The sequence below is a fragment of the Muscardinus avellanarius genome, assembly GCF_963383645.1.
Source record: "Muscardinus avellanarius genome assembly, chromosome: 4".
Lineage (NCBI taxonomy): Eukaryota > Metazoa > Chordata > Mammalia > Rodentia > Gliridae > Muscardinus > Muscardinus avellanarius.
The window spans coordinates 150,224,786-150,242,543 of record NC_137789.1 but is presented as its reverse complement, the minus strand read 5'-3'; the positions used below and the strand labels follow the sequence as shown (position 1 = coordinate 150,242,543).

The 17,758-nt window shown below is 39.6% G+C and overlaps 1 protein-coding gene across 2 annotated transcripts in view; it reads left to right on the top strand.

The window, feature by feature from the left end:
• Window positions 1–17,758, top strand: part of CACUL1 (CDK2 associated cullin domain 1) — a gene marked incomplete at both ends in the record, with an annotated part of 63,909 nt that overhangs the window by 7,509 nt on the left and 38,642 nt on the right. For both annotated transcript variants that reach the window (XM_080695300.1, XM_080695299.1), the window contains 2 exons: window positions 10,213–10,339; window positions 11,224–11,326. In XM_080695300.1, coding sequence (XP_080551426.1) covers window positions 10,213–10,339; window positions 11,224–11,326 — 230 coding nt within the window. The remainder of the gene's footprint in view (window positions 1–10,212; window positions 10,340–11,223; window positions 11,327–17,758) is intronic.

Genomic DNA, 17,758 nt, shown 5'->3' with positions numbered 1-17,758 from the left:
TGCATGCGCCACCACGCACGGCTTAGAACAGATGTTTTTTAACTTTGGTGCTGATTTCTCTATTTTCTTTTCTATAACTTGTATTTGTTGTGTCCTTGGAAGTATTTACCTATCCCCAAATCAGGAAAATTTTCTTCTGTATTCCAGGAGTTTTATAGTTTTAGCTTTTATGTTTGAATCTATGATCTGAATTATGATTTGATATATATTTGTAGTGTGAAATAAGGATTGAGCTTTCCATATGAATGTCCATTTGTGTCAGCATTACTTTTTGAAAAGACTGTCCTTTTCTTAAAAATTATTTTGGGAACTCTGTAAAACAACAACAACAAATCTGACCATATACGTATGGGATTTTATTTTGCTCCACTAAGTATTCGGTGCATCATGTTTTGGATTGCTTTGTCTTCTTGATGAATTGGCCACTTTATTGTAGTAGAACGTCTGTCTTTATTCATAGTAATACTTCTTATGTTGAAGAACGTTTTTTTGGATAGGGATGCCAAGTTATATTTTTAACTTATCTATGTAAAGTGCATTTCTTGTAGAGAACATTTGGTTGGATATTGCTTTTGTAAAAATCCAATCTGGCAATCTCTACCTTTTAATTGTTATGTTTAGATCCTTCACATTTAATGTAATGGTAGGGTCTAAATCTTTTGTCTTGCTATTTATTTTTCTTTAGTCCATCTGTTGTACTTTTTGCAATTTCTTCTTTTTCTGTCTTTTTTATTTCTTGTGATTTTGTTTTGTCTCTATTTTGGCTTATTAATAAGGACACTCTTTTGCCCTTGTTGGTTGTTCTAGGATTTGCAGTATAAAATTTAACTTAAAACAGTATACCTTCTATTTCATATAAAATGTGAAAGCCTAATAACAGTATGCTTCTATTTCTCCCATTCTGTACTTTATGGTATTGTTATTATACCTTGCTTTATTTCTATATGTCCTAGCACCCCAAATACATTGTTATTTTACTTAAAATAGACATCTGCTTTTTTTTTTTTTTTTGGTGGTACTGGGGTTCCTGGAAGCCCTTCTACCTCCGGGCTACACTCCCAGACCTATTTTTATTTGGAAACAGGGTCTCCTAAGCCAGCGTGCGCGGCTGGCTTCGAACCTGCGCGATCCTCCTGTCTCTGCCTCCCAAGCGCGGGGATTACAAGCGTGCGCCACCACGCCCGGCTAGACATCTGCTTTTTCAAAAATTGAAGGGTGATTCACAGGATATAAAATCAGCTATTTTAAAGTGAACAGGCGAGTGGCATTTAGTGCATTCACAGTGTCATGCAGCTATTATTTAGCTAGTTTTACATTTTTTATCATCCCCCAAATAACATCTTGCACTTATTAAGTAGTTACTCCTCATTTTTCCCCTTCCTTACTCCTGCCGTCCCTCAGGATACTTTCTGTCTATGGGCCAAGTGTTTCTGGATTTTTCATGTGAATGGAATCATCTGCTGTAAAATTAATAAAAAACTGGACAGCTCTCATATTTCCCTAGTTTTCTCATTCCCCATTTTCATATTTCCTTATCACTTGTCTATTCCTTTGATCCAAGTTTTCATATCTTATTTTTCTCCACCTTAAGGATGTCCTTTATTATTTCTTATAATGCAGTTTTTCAGTTTTGTTGACCTTGAATTTATTAAGCTTTTGTCTTAACTGTTTAAGTTTTATTTTACCTTCATTTTTTAAAGACACTTTTGCTGGATATGGAATTTCTACATATATAGCCTTTTTTTCTTATCAACACTTTAAAGATGTGTTTTCATTGTCTTTTGACATATATATATATATATATATATATACATATATATATATATGTTTTTTTTTTTTTGGTGGTACTGGGGTTCCTGGAAGCCCTTCTATCTCCGGGCTACACTCCCAGACCTATTTTTTTACATTTTTATTTGGAAACAGGGTCTCCTAAGCCAACGCGCGCGGCTGGCTTCGAACCTGCGCGATCCTCCTGTCTCTGCCTCCCAAGCGCGGGGATTACAGGCGTGCGCCACCACGCCCGGCTTTTGACCTATATTTTTTTATAATAAATGTTTGAGTAGTCTTATCTTTGTTCCTTTCTGTGTAATATATCCTTTATTTCTGGTTACTTTTAAGATTTTCACTTTATCTGAACTCATTTTGTCCCATTGTCCCAGACGTGGACCACTTTTAAAAACTTGAATATAGTATATAATTATATGATGAGAAGTAATTATAATATATTGTTATTATTAATAATACATAATATCTAGATTATGATTTCCAACCTATTTTAATGTAGTTGGAACTCCCAAGCCAGGAGGGAGGGCGCTCAGGGCGGCATCCTGCGTGAGGAGAGCAGCCTCCTGCTGCTGCCGCCATTGTTACCTCATCTCCGCTTCCTCCCTCCTGGCTTGGGAGTTCCATTGCTGCGGACTCTCATCTCCACTTGCAGAACCACCAGCAACAACATGTCCTTTGCTTTGACCTTTAAAATCTCACTCAAGTGTGTTTCTTTGGTGGGACCTAATTTGGAAGTGTAATTTTTAGTTTAACTTTCAGCATTAGTCAGCATTTATGAGAATAACCCCCAAATCTCAGGAGCTTACATAACACAGGTTTATTTCCTGCTCCTGTTACATTAGTGGCTGAGAGTTGGCTGCGGCTCTTCAGGTGCCATCTCACTGTGGTGCGCAGCGGCTCTTTTCTGGATCCTGCCATCCCTGGAAGAGGCAAAGAGGAGAAGGTCGAAAACACGATGGCTTGTAAAGCCATCCTCTGATTAGCGGATCTGATGATGTACATGGGAACGACTCATCTACTCATACAGTCCAAGTATATGAAACAAAATAGAATGGGTTTCTGAATGTGTTGGAGAGAAGGGCATGTAGAACTTGGGCTACAGGAGAAAGGAGCAGTGAATGAATGAATGAATGAATGAATGGAAAGCTCTTACACCGACTGATGATGATGTCCCATGATCTGAGGAAACTTACCAACCCAGTCACTAATGGTTCCTCCAGATGAACAAAGGCTTCACAGTATTTAAGATGAATGAAATCATTCTGGTTATTAAAATTATCTTGATTCAAAAGTGTGTTAAGAATTGACTTTTGAATTGAATGAACATGTTAACTGGCTTTACTATTTTTTTCCCAGTACTGGGGATTGAATTCAGGGGCATCCTACCTCTGCGCTACATCCCAGCCGTATTGTATTTTTGAAACAGGATCTCGCTGAGCTGCTGAGTCTGATCCTGAACCTTGTGATCCTCCTGTCTTAGCTCCCAAGTAGTGCTGCTACTTCTGACTTTTTTTTTAAACTAGATTCTATAGTTGCCTACCTGTCATTTTGCACATGGGGTGACCATTTTACAGGTGGATGTACTCATCTTAAAATACTGTTGGCAGCATCTGTGGCAGTTCATGCTTCTTGCTTTCCAGTGCAGTGGTCTGTGCCTACTGCAGCATCACCGTGGGACTGAACTGTTGGCCCGGTGTCAGGATCTTATTAGGAATCCGGCCTGGCCATATTTTTACACATCATGTAAAATGCCATTGATGAAACTGTGAGAAAACCATTTTCACGTTTATAGAAGGTTCATTCCCAAAGAAAATCAATGCTGTGTACTTCCTCTGTAAACTGTAACTGTAAACTACAGACCATATGTAATCACATTGTAAGCTGTTAAACACTATAAAATTTATTGTTGTTATCCCTTTGTAGCGTGTCCTAGTAGAGCAGACTGGTCTATTTTTCTCTCTACTTTTGTAGACATTTGGCCCTCAACCTCTGTAGGTCTGTAATATGTAGCTGTGGGGTGCTGATTGGTCTTCTGAATGGCATTTTATTCAGCAGGTATTTATTTGTTTATTTATGGTATGCCAGGGTAATATTTTAGCCTCTGCTACTGAGTGAGACACAGTTTAATGTGGGAGATGATGGAAAGACGGTGAATTATGGTACCTTATGATCTTTTTTTTTAGCTTGTTAATTTTTGTTTTGGTCTCATGTGTGAGGTGTTTTTTTTTTTTTTTTGCAAATCTTTGGAAATCCTTAGCTGTCTATTCATATTTAAAACTGAAAAAGGCTAATTGGCAGTTCTGTGTGTATAGGAGGCCTTGCCAAGTTTAAGTGTTGGGCTTGCTTTAGGCTAATTGAATGCAGAGCTGCTGTTTTGTTAAGGAACTGCCAGATGTTGGTATGGGAATGTCTTTTCTCTGGACTGATCAGTTTCTGTAGAGAAGGTGCCTCCATTCTGAGAGAGGGGTAGGGACAGAAAGTCAAGTGTATTTCATTTGGCTGATGGCATTTTATTTTTTACTTTTTTGATCCTAGGAATTGAACCCAGCGGCATTTTGCCTCTGAGCTACACTCGTCGCTCTTTTTTTTTTTTTTTGAAACAGTCTCACTGAGTTGCTGAAGGCCTTGCTAAGTTGGTAAGGCTGTCCTTGAACCTGCGGTCCTCCTGTCTCCACCTTCCAAGTACATAGAGTATAGGCGTGCACCACCTCACCTAGTGGTTGGTGATTATTTTGGAGTTAAAGAGAGTGAACAAGGGGATACTTGATCATCTTTTATGATGGCTCTTGACTTTCCCTAAATCCACCAGCACTGCTCGCCCGCCCTACCTCTGCTTCTCACGCACCTGTGTCTCTGTGTCCTAAGAACTTGCCTTTTAGTTTATCCACAGAATAACCCTCCTCTAGCTTCTTTTTACTGTTTAGTCTGTGCACTTTTGCATCCAGTCTCCTTTCTGCCTCCCACCCATTTCCAATTCCCCGCCTGTAAGGCACTCGTCAAGTCCTGTGCTTCTCAGGAGAAGGTTGTGCAGAGCGAGATTAGCCCCTCACCAGTGGGATCCACGTCAGCACCTGCCTTTGCCTCTCCTTCAGCGTTCAAAGATTCTTGGTCTCGGTGCCAAGGAGAGGGTGACCCATTTAAGCCTTGGAAGACACCAGAGAATTTTACAACTATGGCAGACCTGTAGTTAAGAGTTTACACCTATGTAAACTCACTCGAGAGTACTTTAAAGAGTGCTTTCTCTTGAATACTTTGAATTTTGTGAGATTTTGAACTGGGTACCTTTGTGTATGTCATGATAGGCCTTGTCCATTTCGTACAGGCACTATCGTGTTTATGGTAGGAACTGTGTCATGGGTTCACGTGTGATGTAATTGTACAACGGTGGTGTGCGGTAACTTTCTAAACGCAGAGGGATCTGATCGTGCCAATAGCCTCTAAGTAGACTTTGGTTTAAGATAGTAGAGATGAAGTTTTTGCTGTTCTGTCACATTTCCTTAAAGTTCCAAAATGTGTAGACTTGAGCAGTTAAACAGGTAACAGAACGTGTTTCTCACACAGTTCTTACAGGGCGTTTGGGAACAGGGCACTTCCATGTGAAGCAAGGCAAGGCAGGTTCTGTTGTGCCAGAGAGTTGGTATGCTGTAGCCTTATCTAAACCAAAGTGTTTTCTTTGAGGAGAAGGTTGGCTTGGGTAGCACAGAGTCCTTAATGTGTTAAAGAGGACTGGTAAAATAGGACTCCAGTGTTACCTGGTTGTGTTTACACAAATGTAACATCGTGTTTATACAGATGTACCAGGAGGAATGGCTTCATAATGATGGCATTAGACATTTTAAATTGTGCATGGTGTTTACATTGAATCATGCAAACCACAAACCCTAAAACTTCAGAAACTCTCAAATATCTAAACTCACAACTTCTAAAAGGATTTAGGGCTAGTTGCCCTTTTCTGTTGGCAAATCAAAACATACCTGAACAGGTGACACAAGTTTTATTTTTTTCTTCTAATGAGGAAAAGGTTTTTTTTTTTTAAACTGGCCAGTTCTCTTAGCATCTAAATATTACTGCTTTGTATCAATTTTTCCCCTTTGCGAAAACAGATTTTCTTTTTAAAATAAAGTTTAAAGCCCCATTTACTTATTAGAATATACTACCTTGTTCTGATCAGGATTCTCCTCTTCCACCCTGACCATTCCCTTTCTTCGTTCCCAGGGGATCCCTCCCCCTCTGGAGGTTTTGTTCTTGGCCCACAACTTTTGTCTGGTGCTTGAAAGGATTTAGTCATCCCCGTGTGCCAGAGTGAGCAGAACAAGCTGCCCAGTGGTAATGTTTTGGATAAGACAGACTTACTGGTGGTTATCAATAGATGGGCGCGTGATAGAAAAAGAAGTCACAATTTTTCTTTTGGAAAGCACATACTAGTTAGAGTTAAATAGTTAACCCAGACTTCTTTTCTCCTGGTTCATTCTACTTTTAGTTAATCTACAGTGTTGTATTTTAGACATACCTTAGCCTGCTAAATGTAGCTTAGTTATTTTTTTATAATTGCGATTACTATAGTCATAAAGAATCAATTCTAACTGGCGGTGACTTTCGGGTAGAGAGTGAGGGATGTAGAGTTGAGTCTTTATTATGAAAAGTTTCTGGCTGCTTTTTAAAATTTTTAAAAATATATTTACACTTTTACTGTAAATATATTATTTAAAATAAAATATTGACTTGACTCTCCAACCAAATTGCTAGCAGCAGACAAACCATTTATTAGTAATTCACAGAAGAGAAACTTCAGGGCCCCCGGCTATCTTGCGCTATTGACATGTAGCATTAGGTAGTGTTTCTCAAACGTGAGCAGCCTTGAGAGTCCCCCGGAAGACTAAAATGAAACAAAACCTAAAACAGCCGGGCTTGTGAGGCGGGTTGGGGTCTCACTCGTGGGCAGCGTTGCCGGTCCTGGACCAGTGGTTTGCATTTGCAGCAGGTGTCCAGGTGGTGCTGATGCTGCTCTGGACACCTCACTGTGGGCACCACTGGTGGGCGGCACTGCTCATTCACTGCGTAGACCAAGCATGAATTAGTAACGTGTAGTGTAGTTTCTGAAGTTGTTCCCCCTTACGAAACAGAGAAATAGCAACGACAAAATATCTCAAAAGGATTATGTAGTAGGTCTAGCCAGATTTGCTCTAGCCTGTGTGAAATAAATAATGATTAATTTTTTAATTCCAAAACAACAAGTAAGTAGTGTGCCTTGGACTATTTTTAATAAGCATTTATTTTTGATTCACTGGATGAACCCACTTCACTGACATTATTGAATACCTATAGGTTATTTAGATTTGTGTCTCTAGCCATGAATTCCTTCCCCATGGGGCTCATGTGTAGTTGAAGTGAATCAATGGTAAGTAAATATGTCAAGTTATTTTGTTAAAAAAAGAGTAAGCCAAGCGTGGTGGCGCATGCTTGTAATCCCAGCATTTGGGAGGCTGAGACCAGAGGATCATGGTTTGCGGCCAGCCTCAGCTGGCCCTTTACTTAGTGAGATACTTTGCAACTCAGTGAGACCTGGTTTCAAAATAAAGAATAAAAAATAGGTTTAGGATGTCGCTTAGAGGTCGAATGCCCCTGGGTTCCATCCCCAGACTGGCAAAAAAAAAAAAAAAAAAAAAAAAAAGGAAAAAAAGAAAAAAGTATTTATTCTTTCCTCATATGAATTATACTCTGCTGATAATTTCTTATTTATTAGCAACCTGACAATATTTCCTAAACTTGAGATTCCAGCTAGTTCATGTGTTTTAGGTTTTGTTTCATTTTATTTTAGTAAAGTACAGTTAAGCTGCCTTTTCAGTAGGATTTAGGCTGCATGAACTTATAATAAATATGTATTTCTAAGTTTAAATTTTGTGGCATAATATTTTGAGGATTACATAAAGATCTTTAAATTTTTAAAATTTGAATGTCCTCAGAAAACAACATGTATTCTGCAATTCACTCTTGTTTTTCTAATTCTTTACTGGACTTCTTCTTTTGGTTAGTCCAAACTCTTTAGTGGCAAAGTTGACAATGATTTCATTTCTCTAATGAAATGAGGATCTAGTTTTAAAGTTCTGAGAGCGTGCGCGCGCACACACACACACACACACACACACACACACACACACACACACACACACAGAGGCACTGAGGCTTCTTGTTAAAACTGCTGATAAAAGGAACAACCACTAGTTGGGTTTTGTTTCTTAAGTCTAGGACCCGGTTGGGCTCGCAAGGAAACACTGCCGGAGGGCTCTGGGACATCACTGCGTGGCCTGGGCGGTGAAGAGCCCCGGGGTGTGCGCGGCCCTTCAGATCTGCACCTGCCGGTCACGGTTCTGTGGCTCTTGCCTCTGGTGAAGAGTGGCTGGTCTGAGAAGGGTATGCTAGTTAGCGTGCGGGGTCAGCTAAATTGGCTTCCTCTTTGCTTTTCAAGTAAAATATATGTGAAAATATACGTAATGTGTGTGTGGCAATATATGTAGCTCTTTTCCTATGTGGAAAAAGGCTTTAAGATTGTTTCTCATGTAGTTAAATTTTTTTTTTTTAATGTCCATTCAAAGATCTTTAAAAGCAGAGGGTTTTTTTTTTTTTTTTTTTTTTTTTTTTTAAGAAAATGCCTGCGGGGCAGCAGTCACTGCTTCCAAGTGGTCTCTGTTCTGTCTTCGCAGCTCCAGGCCTTTGCATTTTAGTTTCTTCTTTCTCTTCCTCCCTCCCTGTCTTTCACTTGGTGATTTGCTCAGGTATAAAGTCTGTTCTTGAGAAGGTGGAGCCCGGTGGCTTCCTGAAGCAAGCCGGCCAGGATCCTACTGCCCAGCATGTTGATTCTTGGCGTTATGGTGCTCACAGTTTTCTTGTATACGACCGCCTTTGTCAAGTCTCAGCTTTTGGGGTAGAGCGGGTGTATAATGTGGCAGGGCTGGGTGGGAGAATGTGTTTCCTTTTCATTTTCTGAGTTCTTCTGATGACGAAGCATAAGCAGAAAGGTAGTGTATTGGAGCTGGTGGCAACGCTTTTCAATGCCTGCCAAGCTCCCTTTTATCAGGGGATCAGAAGGTTTAGCAGGCAGCAGACCCCAGCTAGAATTTACTAACACTATATACATCTCTATGTTGCGTTTTGTTTAAATGGCAGTGATAGGCTGGCCAGTCTCTTTCTAATAGCCCCCCCCCCCTTTTAAGCACAAATAGTTTTAATTACAAGAGGGTAAACCCAGGAAGCACTTGGAAGGCAGTTGGGGAAGTGAGACAGGAAAGATAAGCTGGTGACGTTGGTCTCCCCCGTGGGCAACTGGACCTTAATCCTCCTGGGGAACGCTGGGCCACCTGTCTGACAGCAGAGGGAGCCCAGCCGTGATGCCCAATCCTCTAGTAATTGTTACAGCAGCTGGGGGCTAGTCTCTAGAACGCCCATCCTGCCTCTTCGGCAGACAGCAAGCTTGGCAACAGATGGTAACTGAGGCAGCAGGTGTATGTCTTCTCAGTTGGCCTGAGTGGATGGGGTGTTAGTCAGCTTTCCAGTGCTGTGACACAATACCATAAAAAAAAAGAAAACAACTTAAAAGGGGGAGAGATTTATTTTGGCTCACAGTTTCAGGAGTTTAATCCATAATCACTTGGCCTCAAAGCTTTGGGTCTCTGGCAGGACAGAACCCCATAGAGAAGAGGAGGTGGTGGAGCAGAGCTCTTAGACTCATGGTGGCTGGGAGCAGATAGTTTGCTTGTTTAGTAAAGCTCCCCCAAAGCCCATTAAGCTGTGAATCCATAAATGGGTTGGTCCGTTCATGAGGTCAGGGCCGTGTGATCCAGGTACCTCTCCCCTCTGCACACTGCGGTGTTGGGGACCGAGACTCAACTTATACACATTTGAGGACGTTTAAGAGCCAAACATTAACACAGGTAAATGGCTGGGGCACCAGCAGCATTTGCTGTACCCCCAGGCAAGCTAAACAGCAGCCCTTTGAGCAAGTAGCACCCACCTTTCAGTGCTCAGGCCAGAAACTTGGAGTCATCATTGGGCCTTCTCTTTCATCTCGCATCCAGTGCATCAGCAAAACTTGTTGGCTCTTCCTTTAAGATATATTCAGAATCTGCCCTCAGGGCCACCACTTGGCTCCAGCTCATAGCCTGGCTTAGCCTCCCAACTTGGTTTACTCAGCACTGTAGCTGGAATGATTGCTGCAGAGCTTAAGTGGTGTGTGTGTGTGTGTGTGTGTGTGTGTGTGTGTGCGCGCGCGTGCGCGTGCACATGTGTACTGCATTTTGTCTTTAGTTTCACATCTACTCAAAACACATTTCCTCCCCATTCTTTTCATTCACTTTTGGAGTGCAGAACTGCTGTGATTTGTGTTTACTTTATATGGCACATAGTAATATTTATTTTACTTTTTACTTGTAGTAATGAATGTTATAACTATTGAAGATTATAAGAGCACATACTGGCCAAAATTGGACGGTGCCATAGATCAACTTTTAACCCAGAGTCCTGGTGACTATATCCCCATATCCTATGAGCAGATCTACAGGTAAGTTGAGATTTAATTTACATGGGTTTGAAAGGGTGTATTGAGGCACAGGGCAGCTTGTTATGACAGCACGCATGTATTAATGTAGAAAAGTCATAGGTGAGGCTCTTAAGTGTTTATATAGTCCATACTCAGAGATTGGAGCTTTGGTTTATACTTTCTGATACAAATGTGGTTTTCAAATCAAGATGGAGTAAACCGTATTCTGTTAGACTTCCTCCCATCTCAGCCTGCCACCTCCGCCATATGTCATGCAGAAACCGTGGAGGCCAGGAGAACACCAAGAACGACTCGTGTCCGGTTTAAGAAGACTGCTTTTGTCATCCGGGGAGAGCCTAGCCTAATGTGTTTATGTTTATGGGCACGGAATTCTAACTCTCTTTGATTATTCTGTTTCCCAGCTCCTGTAAATGGAAGCAACAAATTAGGAACTGGGGTGGGATTTGAGATCAGCACAGTGACAGGGAGAAGAAGTGACAACTGTGCTGTGCTCACATGTACAGAGGTTGTATTGCAGACATTTTTGTAGTTAGAAACTTTCTCTCTACTGATTGTCTCTCTTCCTTATTTTGACATTCATTTATAAAAAAAGAGAGTGAGAGAGAATCTGGTTTATAAGGCATTGCCATATTCAGATCCTAGATTACCACTCAATGTCAGACTAGCTAATGCTGATTCAGTGTGTACTCAGATTTTTGCAGTTAGTGCTAAAATCTTCATCTGCACATTGATTGGGGGAGGGTATTTTTTAAGTTGTGAATGGTCACTTATTTTAGGTCTGAATTATTTAGTCAGTGGCTGTATTGCGATTGTGCTTTAACCTTAGACTGAGTTAAGTCCTTCTTCATTAACTTGGTTTTTTGTGGTGTTGTTTGTTTTTACAGTTGTGTGTATAAATGCGTATGCCAGCAACACTCAGAACAGATGTATAGTGATCTGATTAAAAAGATAACTAATCACTTAGAGAGAGTCTCAAAGGAGCTGCAGGTAAAGAACTGGTTGTATTGATATTTGCTTCTTTGGGGGTTGAAATTAATTGATCTAATATATATTTGGAGCCTTGTTAATTTGATTATGATATAAATTTATAAATATTTTTAGATGAATATTGACCAAGTCATCTCATCTGTAGAATAGATTACTAATTTGAACATATGGCATAAATTTAGAAATTTTTAGATAGGGAGTTTAATTCATGCCTTAACTGATTTCATTTATTATCATGTCAATTTTTAAAATTTAAAACCTTATTTTTCTCTTTAAAGTTTGGTGACTTATAAAAGTAGATATACAGTATATTTTTACTTCTTTTTGGAACCTGTATTATCTTTGGAAAGTGGTTTGCCTGCTAGTTTCTAATACTTGACAATATGAACAACTGAAGGTCAACTATTAAGCTCCCTATGGTAGATAAGCGTCATCCCAACTCTTAAAGTGGGAGGGGGTTGCAGAAAACACTCTGTTTAAGGGGCCCTTGGCCTTCCAATCCCACCCTTCCCCTTCCTGGCCCGCCTCAGGATGCCTTGCCGTGATTGAAGGTCAGGTACATCTTTATGCCAGGGCCAGATCCCGCTCTGGTTCAGGTGTAGAAAGAGCACAGTGTCTAGAAAAGTCACTCCGCAGTGGATGCCATGGTCGCCCCACGGTTAGGAAGCACTCCCAGCAATTCTGAAGTAGCCTGCATTCTCTCACAAGTGCTAGGATACACTTTGTTTTGGATACCGCTCCTTACTCGCGTATGGTCTGCAGTGTCTTAGTTCTGTTTATTCCAGATTTTTGTTGCCTTAAGTAGCTTTTTAAATTCAAATTACAACCAGTGCTAAGTTTTGTCTTAGTCTAATATATGCTTTTCATGTGATTCGGATAATTATTTTCCTTATCCTTTTGCCACTACATGCAAATTCTTTATTCACTTAGCATGTGCATTTAGTGCCCAGGCATTGTGTATAACTTGTAGTTGAAACCCAAGAGCTGGGCATTATAACTTTGAATGATTTGCTTTCTCATTTTTGAGCCCACTCTCTCCCTGAATTCTCATCTGAATTCTCCTGTGTTCAGAGCTGGTTACTTCCTACCTCCCTCTCAACTCTCCTTTTATGTGCTTGTGAGTCCCATTTTCTTCCACTGTCATTTTTCAAGTGTTTTACTAAAATGTTCATGCCAACTGGTTGCTGTACTTTACTGATGTAACTTATTTAACCAATTTTTAATCGGCGGCTGGTTGCTTTTAATCTTTGGCTGTTACTAATAATGCTTCCGTGATAATTAGTATTGTATGTCATTACTAAGTCCATCTTGAAGTTCATAAAAATTGTACCAAGTTACATTCCAAGTAACAGCCATCTATATATCATAGTCTGTTTTCCTTTAGCCTACTAATACATCTTTTTATGAAACTTTTATATTAACATAGGAATGATTCTTCCTAAAGATTAAATCTAGATAAGGGTGGTGTCTCTTTTTGGGGGGGCATTGAATCCAGGGACAGTCTATCCCTGAGCTACAAGAGTGGTTGTCTATTAATGTTAGTATGTAAGAAAACTATCAATAAATGTAAAGGTGACATAAGGTGTAAAACTATGAAGTTTATTTTTATTTTTATTTTAATTTAATTTAATTTTCTATTAAATAGATTTTTATTGGTGCATTGTAGTCTTACATCTTAATGGGATAAAAAACTTGTGGAGATATACACGCACACATCACCCAATCAGCTCCTACCCAATCCCTAACCCTTCCCTCCCTCTCCCTCCTTCCCATGCTTGGTTTCCTGATTAATTTTGATATTTTTTTCTTCCATATATGGTCAAATTATTTTTGACAAGCTTTTCAAGAACATTTTGTGAAGGAAATAATAATCTTTTCACTAAATATTGTTGAAAAATAGTAACTACATGAAAAAGAATAAAATTGGGCCCTTACCTAACACCATATACAAATATTAACTCAAAATAGATAAAAGACCTAAATGTAAATCTTAAGACTATAAACTTTTAGAAGAAAACCAGGGTCATAAAACTTCACAACATTGAAATTGGCAGTGATTTATTGGATATGATTCAAAGGCAAAGGCAACAAAAGAATAAACAAACTTCATAAAAATAGAAGAATATTGTACATCCAAAGACAGTGTAAACAAAAGTTACTGATAGAACAGGTTAAAATATTTCCAAATGCTATATCTGAAGGTATATTAATATTCCAAATATAAATCTTAAAAATTAGCAACAATAAAAGCAAACAATACAATTTAGAAATAGGTAAAAGACTAAAATAGATAATGAATCTCCAAAGATTTTTATATGACCAATAAACACATGAATATCACTCATTATTATCATAATATAACTAATCATTAAGAAATACAAATAAAAACTATAGTGAAATACTACTTCATATTTGTTAGGATGGCTACTTAACATGAATTACCTTGCTCCAGCCCTTTACCTTGAGTTTGTTACTATCTTTACTTATAAAGTATGTTTCTTGTAAGCAGCAGATGGATCAATTCTGGTTTTTAATCCATTTTGCCAGTTTATGTCTTTTTATTGGGGAATTGAGGCCATTTACATTCAGTGTGATTATTGAGAGATAGCTTTTAATTCCTAACATGTTAATATTTTATTTCTGTTTGAAATACTATGTATTCTTCTTTGCTTAGTTGTCTGCTAGATGGAAAATCTTGTTTCTCTGGTTCTGGTGTGTGTTACCTATTTCTTCTTTGTAGTTAATCTCTTTGAGTATTTTCTCTAGCGCTGGTTTTGAAGACATAAATTCCTTCAGTTTCTTTTTGTCATGGAAGCTTCTTATTTCCCCATCTAATTTGATAGATAGTTTTTCTGGGTAGGAAATTTTTGACTGAAAGTTGTTTTCTTTCAGAGTTTGGAATATGTTTCTCCAAGCCCTTCTGGCTTTCATGACTTGGTTTGTGAAGTCTGGAGTGATTCTAATTGGTTTGCCTCTGAATGTCACTTGGCCTTTGTATTTGTTGCCTTTAAGATTCTCTGCTTGGCATTGGTTATTTTGACAATTTTGTGGCCTGGGGAACCTTTTCTCTGATCCTGTCCAAAGGGAGTTCTATAAGTTTCCTGGATCTGTGTATCGACCTCTTGCTGTATGTTTGGAAAATTTTCTGCTATTATTTCTTTGAAGAGATTATTGATCCCTTTGGTTTCACCTTCTTTTCCCTCCTCTATTCCGATTATTCTTAGGTTAGCTCTCTTAAAATGGGCCCATATTTCTTCAATGTCAGATTCCTGCTGTCTGATTTTTTCCTAAGTTAGAAATTATGCATTCATTTTTGGAGTGATCATCTTCTAGGAGTGAGATTCTATTCTCCATGTGGTCTAATCGATTGTTTATAGTTTGAATTGATGCTTTTACTTCAATGATTGCATCCTTTATTTCTTTTAGACTCTTTCTAAATTCTTTTCGAAAGTCCTGTATTATTTCTACAGTTATATTCCTGATTTGATCTTCTGGCTCTGAATTTCTGTGTTATCAGGTTCTTATATTATGGGGTTGTGAGTGTTCATTGCTCTATTGTTCCTTTTTCCCATGATTTCAGAAGTTTGTGCCTTCTCTGGGTTCTTCCCCAGGTCACCACGACTTCACTTAGGGTGCTCTGGATCTCAAGTTTGTTGTAATCTCAGCCGCCACTACTCCTTTACTGGGTTGTATTGTACAGTCTCAGACCCAGGGAGTTAATCGAGGCTGCATGAGACTGTGGGGGTGCTTGGCTGGGCTTTTTCCCACAGGGAGCTGCGACTGGGGTGTGGTATTTTTGCCACCACTACTCCTTCATTGGGTTGGACTGCAAAATCTCAGACCCAGGGAAATTATCAAAGCTGTGCAAATCCCTGAGGCTGCAGTGCTAGGATTTCTCCTGTAGGGGCCACAATTTCACTTATAGTTATTGTGCGTGCTGATCTGGAGCCGTCGCGGGCGTGGTGAACTCTCTGCCGCTGCTGGCAGTATGGCGCCACTGCCACACCCTTGGCTGTGAGGCTGGCGTATTTCTTTTCTGGTTTTGAGCTCTGTTCTGAGTCCCTGGAAGGCATGATGAGCTTGGCCACTGGGAGTTTTAGACGTTCTTTGTGCTGAAAGAACTGCTGAATTACACCTGAATGATCCAAAGCTGCTCACTTCAGCTCCTTGTTTACCTTTCCTCTTTGGAACCTGGTACAGTGAGGCATGATGGCGCTGGTGCGGCTCTGCAATGCAGGCTGGTTTCTTTTCTGGTCTCAGGTTGTTCTTCTAGTCTTCTTTTTCTCTGTCCCTTGTGTTTACATTTTTTATTTCTCTGCTGATAGTGTTTTCTGGCTATGAAAAGAGCTGATTTTGTGGCAATAGAGATCGGGTGTTAGCAGGACTCGTAAACACTACTTTTCTCGGTTGCCATCTTTCCAGAATTCTGGAGTTTATTTTTAAATTCAGTACTTGTCCCACTTTGAGTTCAGCAGTGTGGTTCTATGAAATGATCTCTTTTGTAAGATTATGATAAATGCTTAGGCATTTTGTCATCTTTATATTTTCAAAGATTATTAAATAGTGAGATGGAGTGGTTAAAAATAGGAGGACCGAGCTGGGTGTGGTGGAGCATACTTGGAATCCCAGCATTTGGGAGGCTGAGACCAGAGGATCGTGGTTTGTGGCCAACCTCAGCTACTTAGTGAGGCCCTTTGCAACTCAGTGAGGCCCTGTTTCAAAATAAAGAATAAAAAACAGGGCTGAGAGTGAAGCTTGGAGGTAGAATGCCCTTGGGTTCCATCCCAGTATTGCCAAAAAAAAAAAAACCCAAAAAACAAACAAAAAAACCAAACCAAAAACAGGAGGACTTAGGTTTCAGCTCTGCCGTGCAGCACTTGTGTGCTTCCAATGATTAAACATCCTAACATCATCTTGTCAATTTTCTCAGCAGTAAAATGAAATGCTTTTTTTTTTTTTTTTTTTTTTTTTTCGGGTATTCGATCTCCGAGCTATACCTCCTGCCCTATTTTTTATTCTTTATTTTGAAACCGGGTCTCATTGAGTTGCAGAGGGCCTCACTGAGTAGCTGAGGCTGTCTGCGAACCACGATCCTCCGGTCTCAGCCTCACAAATGCTGGGATTACAAGCGTGTGCCATCACGCCCGGCCGAAATGCTTTGTTAAATATCTGTGGTCCCTTTGCACTAAGTAAAAATTTTTTTCCCCTTTTGCTTCTTGGGTGGCAAGAGCTTCTTCATTCTTTTCTCAGCATTCAACTTTTCTTCTGTCCTGTGTAAAGCCTTCCTGGAACTCCTGCACACTCTCAGAACAGAGCAGAACAGAACAGAACGGACTGTTGGTGTTTCTTCATTTATGGGCCCGTGGCGTCTTGGCAGCAGCCCTTAGGAACTCCGGTCATGTGCTGCTTCTCAGTCTGCTTGCTTTATGTCCCAGGCCTCTTGGAGGGAGGGTGGAGACTGTGTGTTTGCCTTTTTATGCTTTGTGTCTGGCACATTTATAATGCAGCAGATGTTTGTTGAGTGAATGCTCAGCAGCTAAATCTGACCTGTGCCAGTGGAAAGAGTGGAATAATTAATGTCATGTGATCGCTGATCTTCATGTTCTTTAGGTTCTTAGGGATTTTATCAATCGTTGTAATTTCATTCTTCATAATCAGATTTATAGAGATCTGAGGGGAGTTTTCCTGGGACAGGAGCATATGCTGGGTCTCATGAGTCAGAAACATATTTGGTATAGTATTTTGTTTGTAGCTATGAATTTTTAATGGAATTTTTGAGCCAGAACCAAGATCATAGGATGAGTTGCATTTGGCAGATAAGCAGAGATTTAGTGCTGGAGTTGGTGCATCAGGGAGTCTCACCTACAGGGCAGCAGCCTCTGCCAAGGGCATCTGAAAATAGCCTCTGGCTTGTATAGTTTGTCAGAATGACTTATTTATCCATATCCAAATGTGTATCCTGTTGGGGACATTGAAGAGTACTACATGCAATCATGTTTCATATTCCCCAGTTATTTTTGGTGTTGAGATAAAAACTAGGTAATATTGTTTTCATAGACTTCAATAGATTATTTTAATTTGTTGAACCAAAATATTTTTATATGATGCCAGAATCTAACTTGTAATTAAAAAAAAAACCCAACAATTGGAAAAATGACTTTTCTACCATTTCATTAACCTTAAAAAGTATTTTTGCTGTGAAAGCAAAACCCCACTTCACAAATAGCTAAACCACTTAATATTTTCTTACTGTTATATTTCACTGGAGGGATTGGGGATTTAGCTCAGTGGCAAAACACTTGCTACACTCTCAAAGTCTTGGGCTTGATCCTCCGGCCTGGGGGGAAAAAGGATGTTTTATTGGACTTATACCTAGTTTAGTTTTTTTTACTTACTACTAGATTATTTGAAACTGTGGTAGTATATTATACT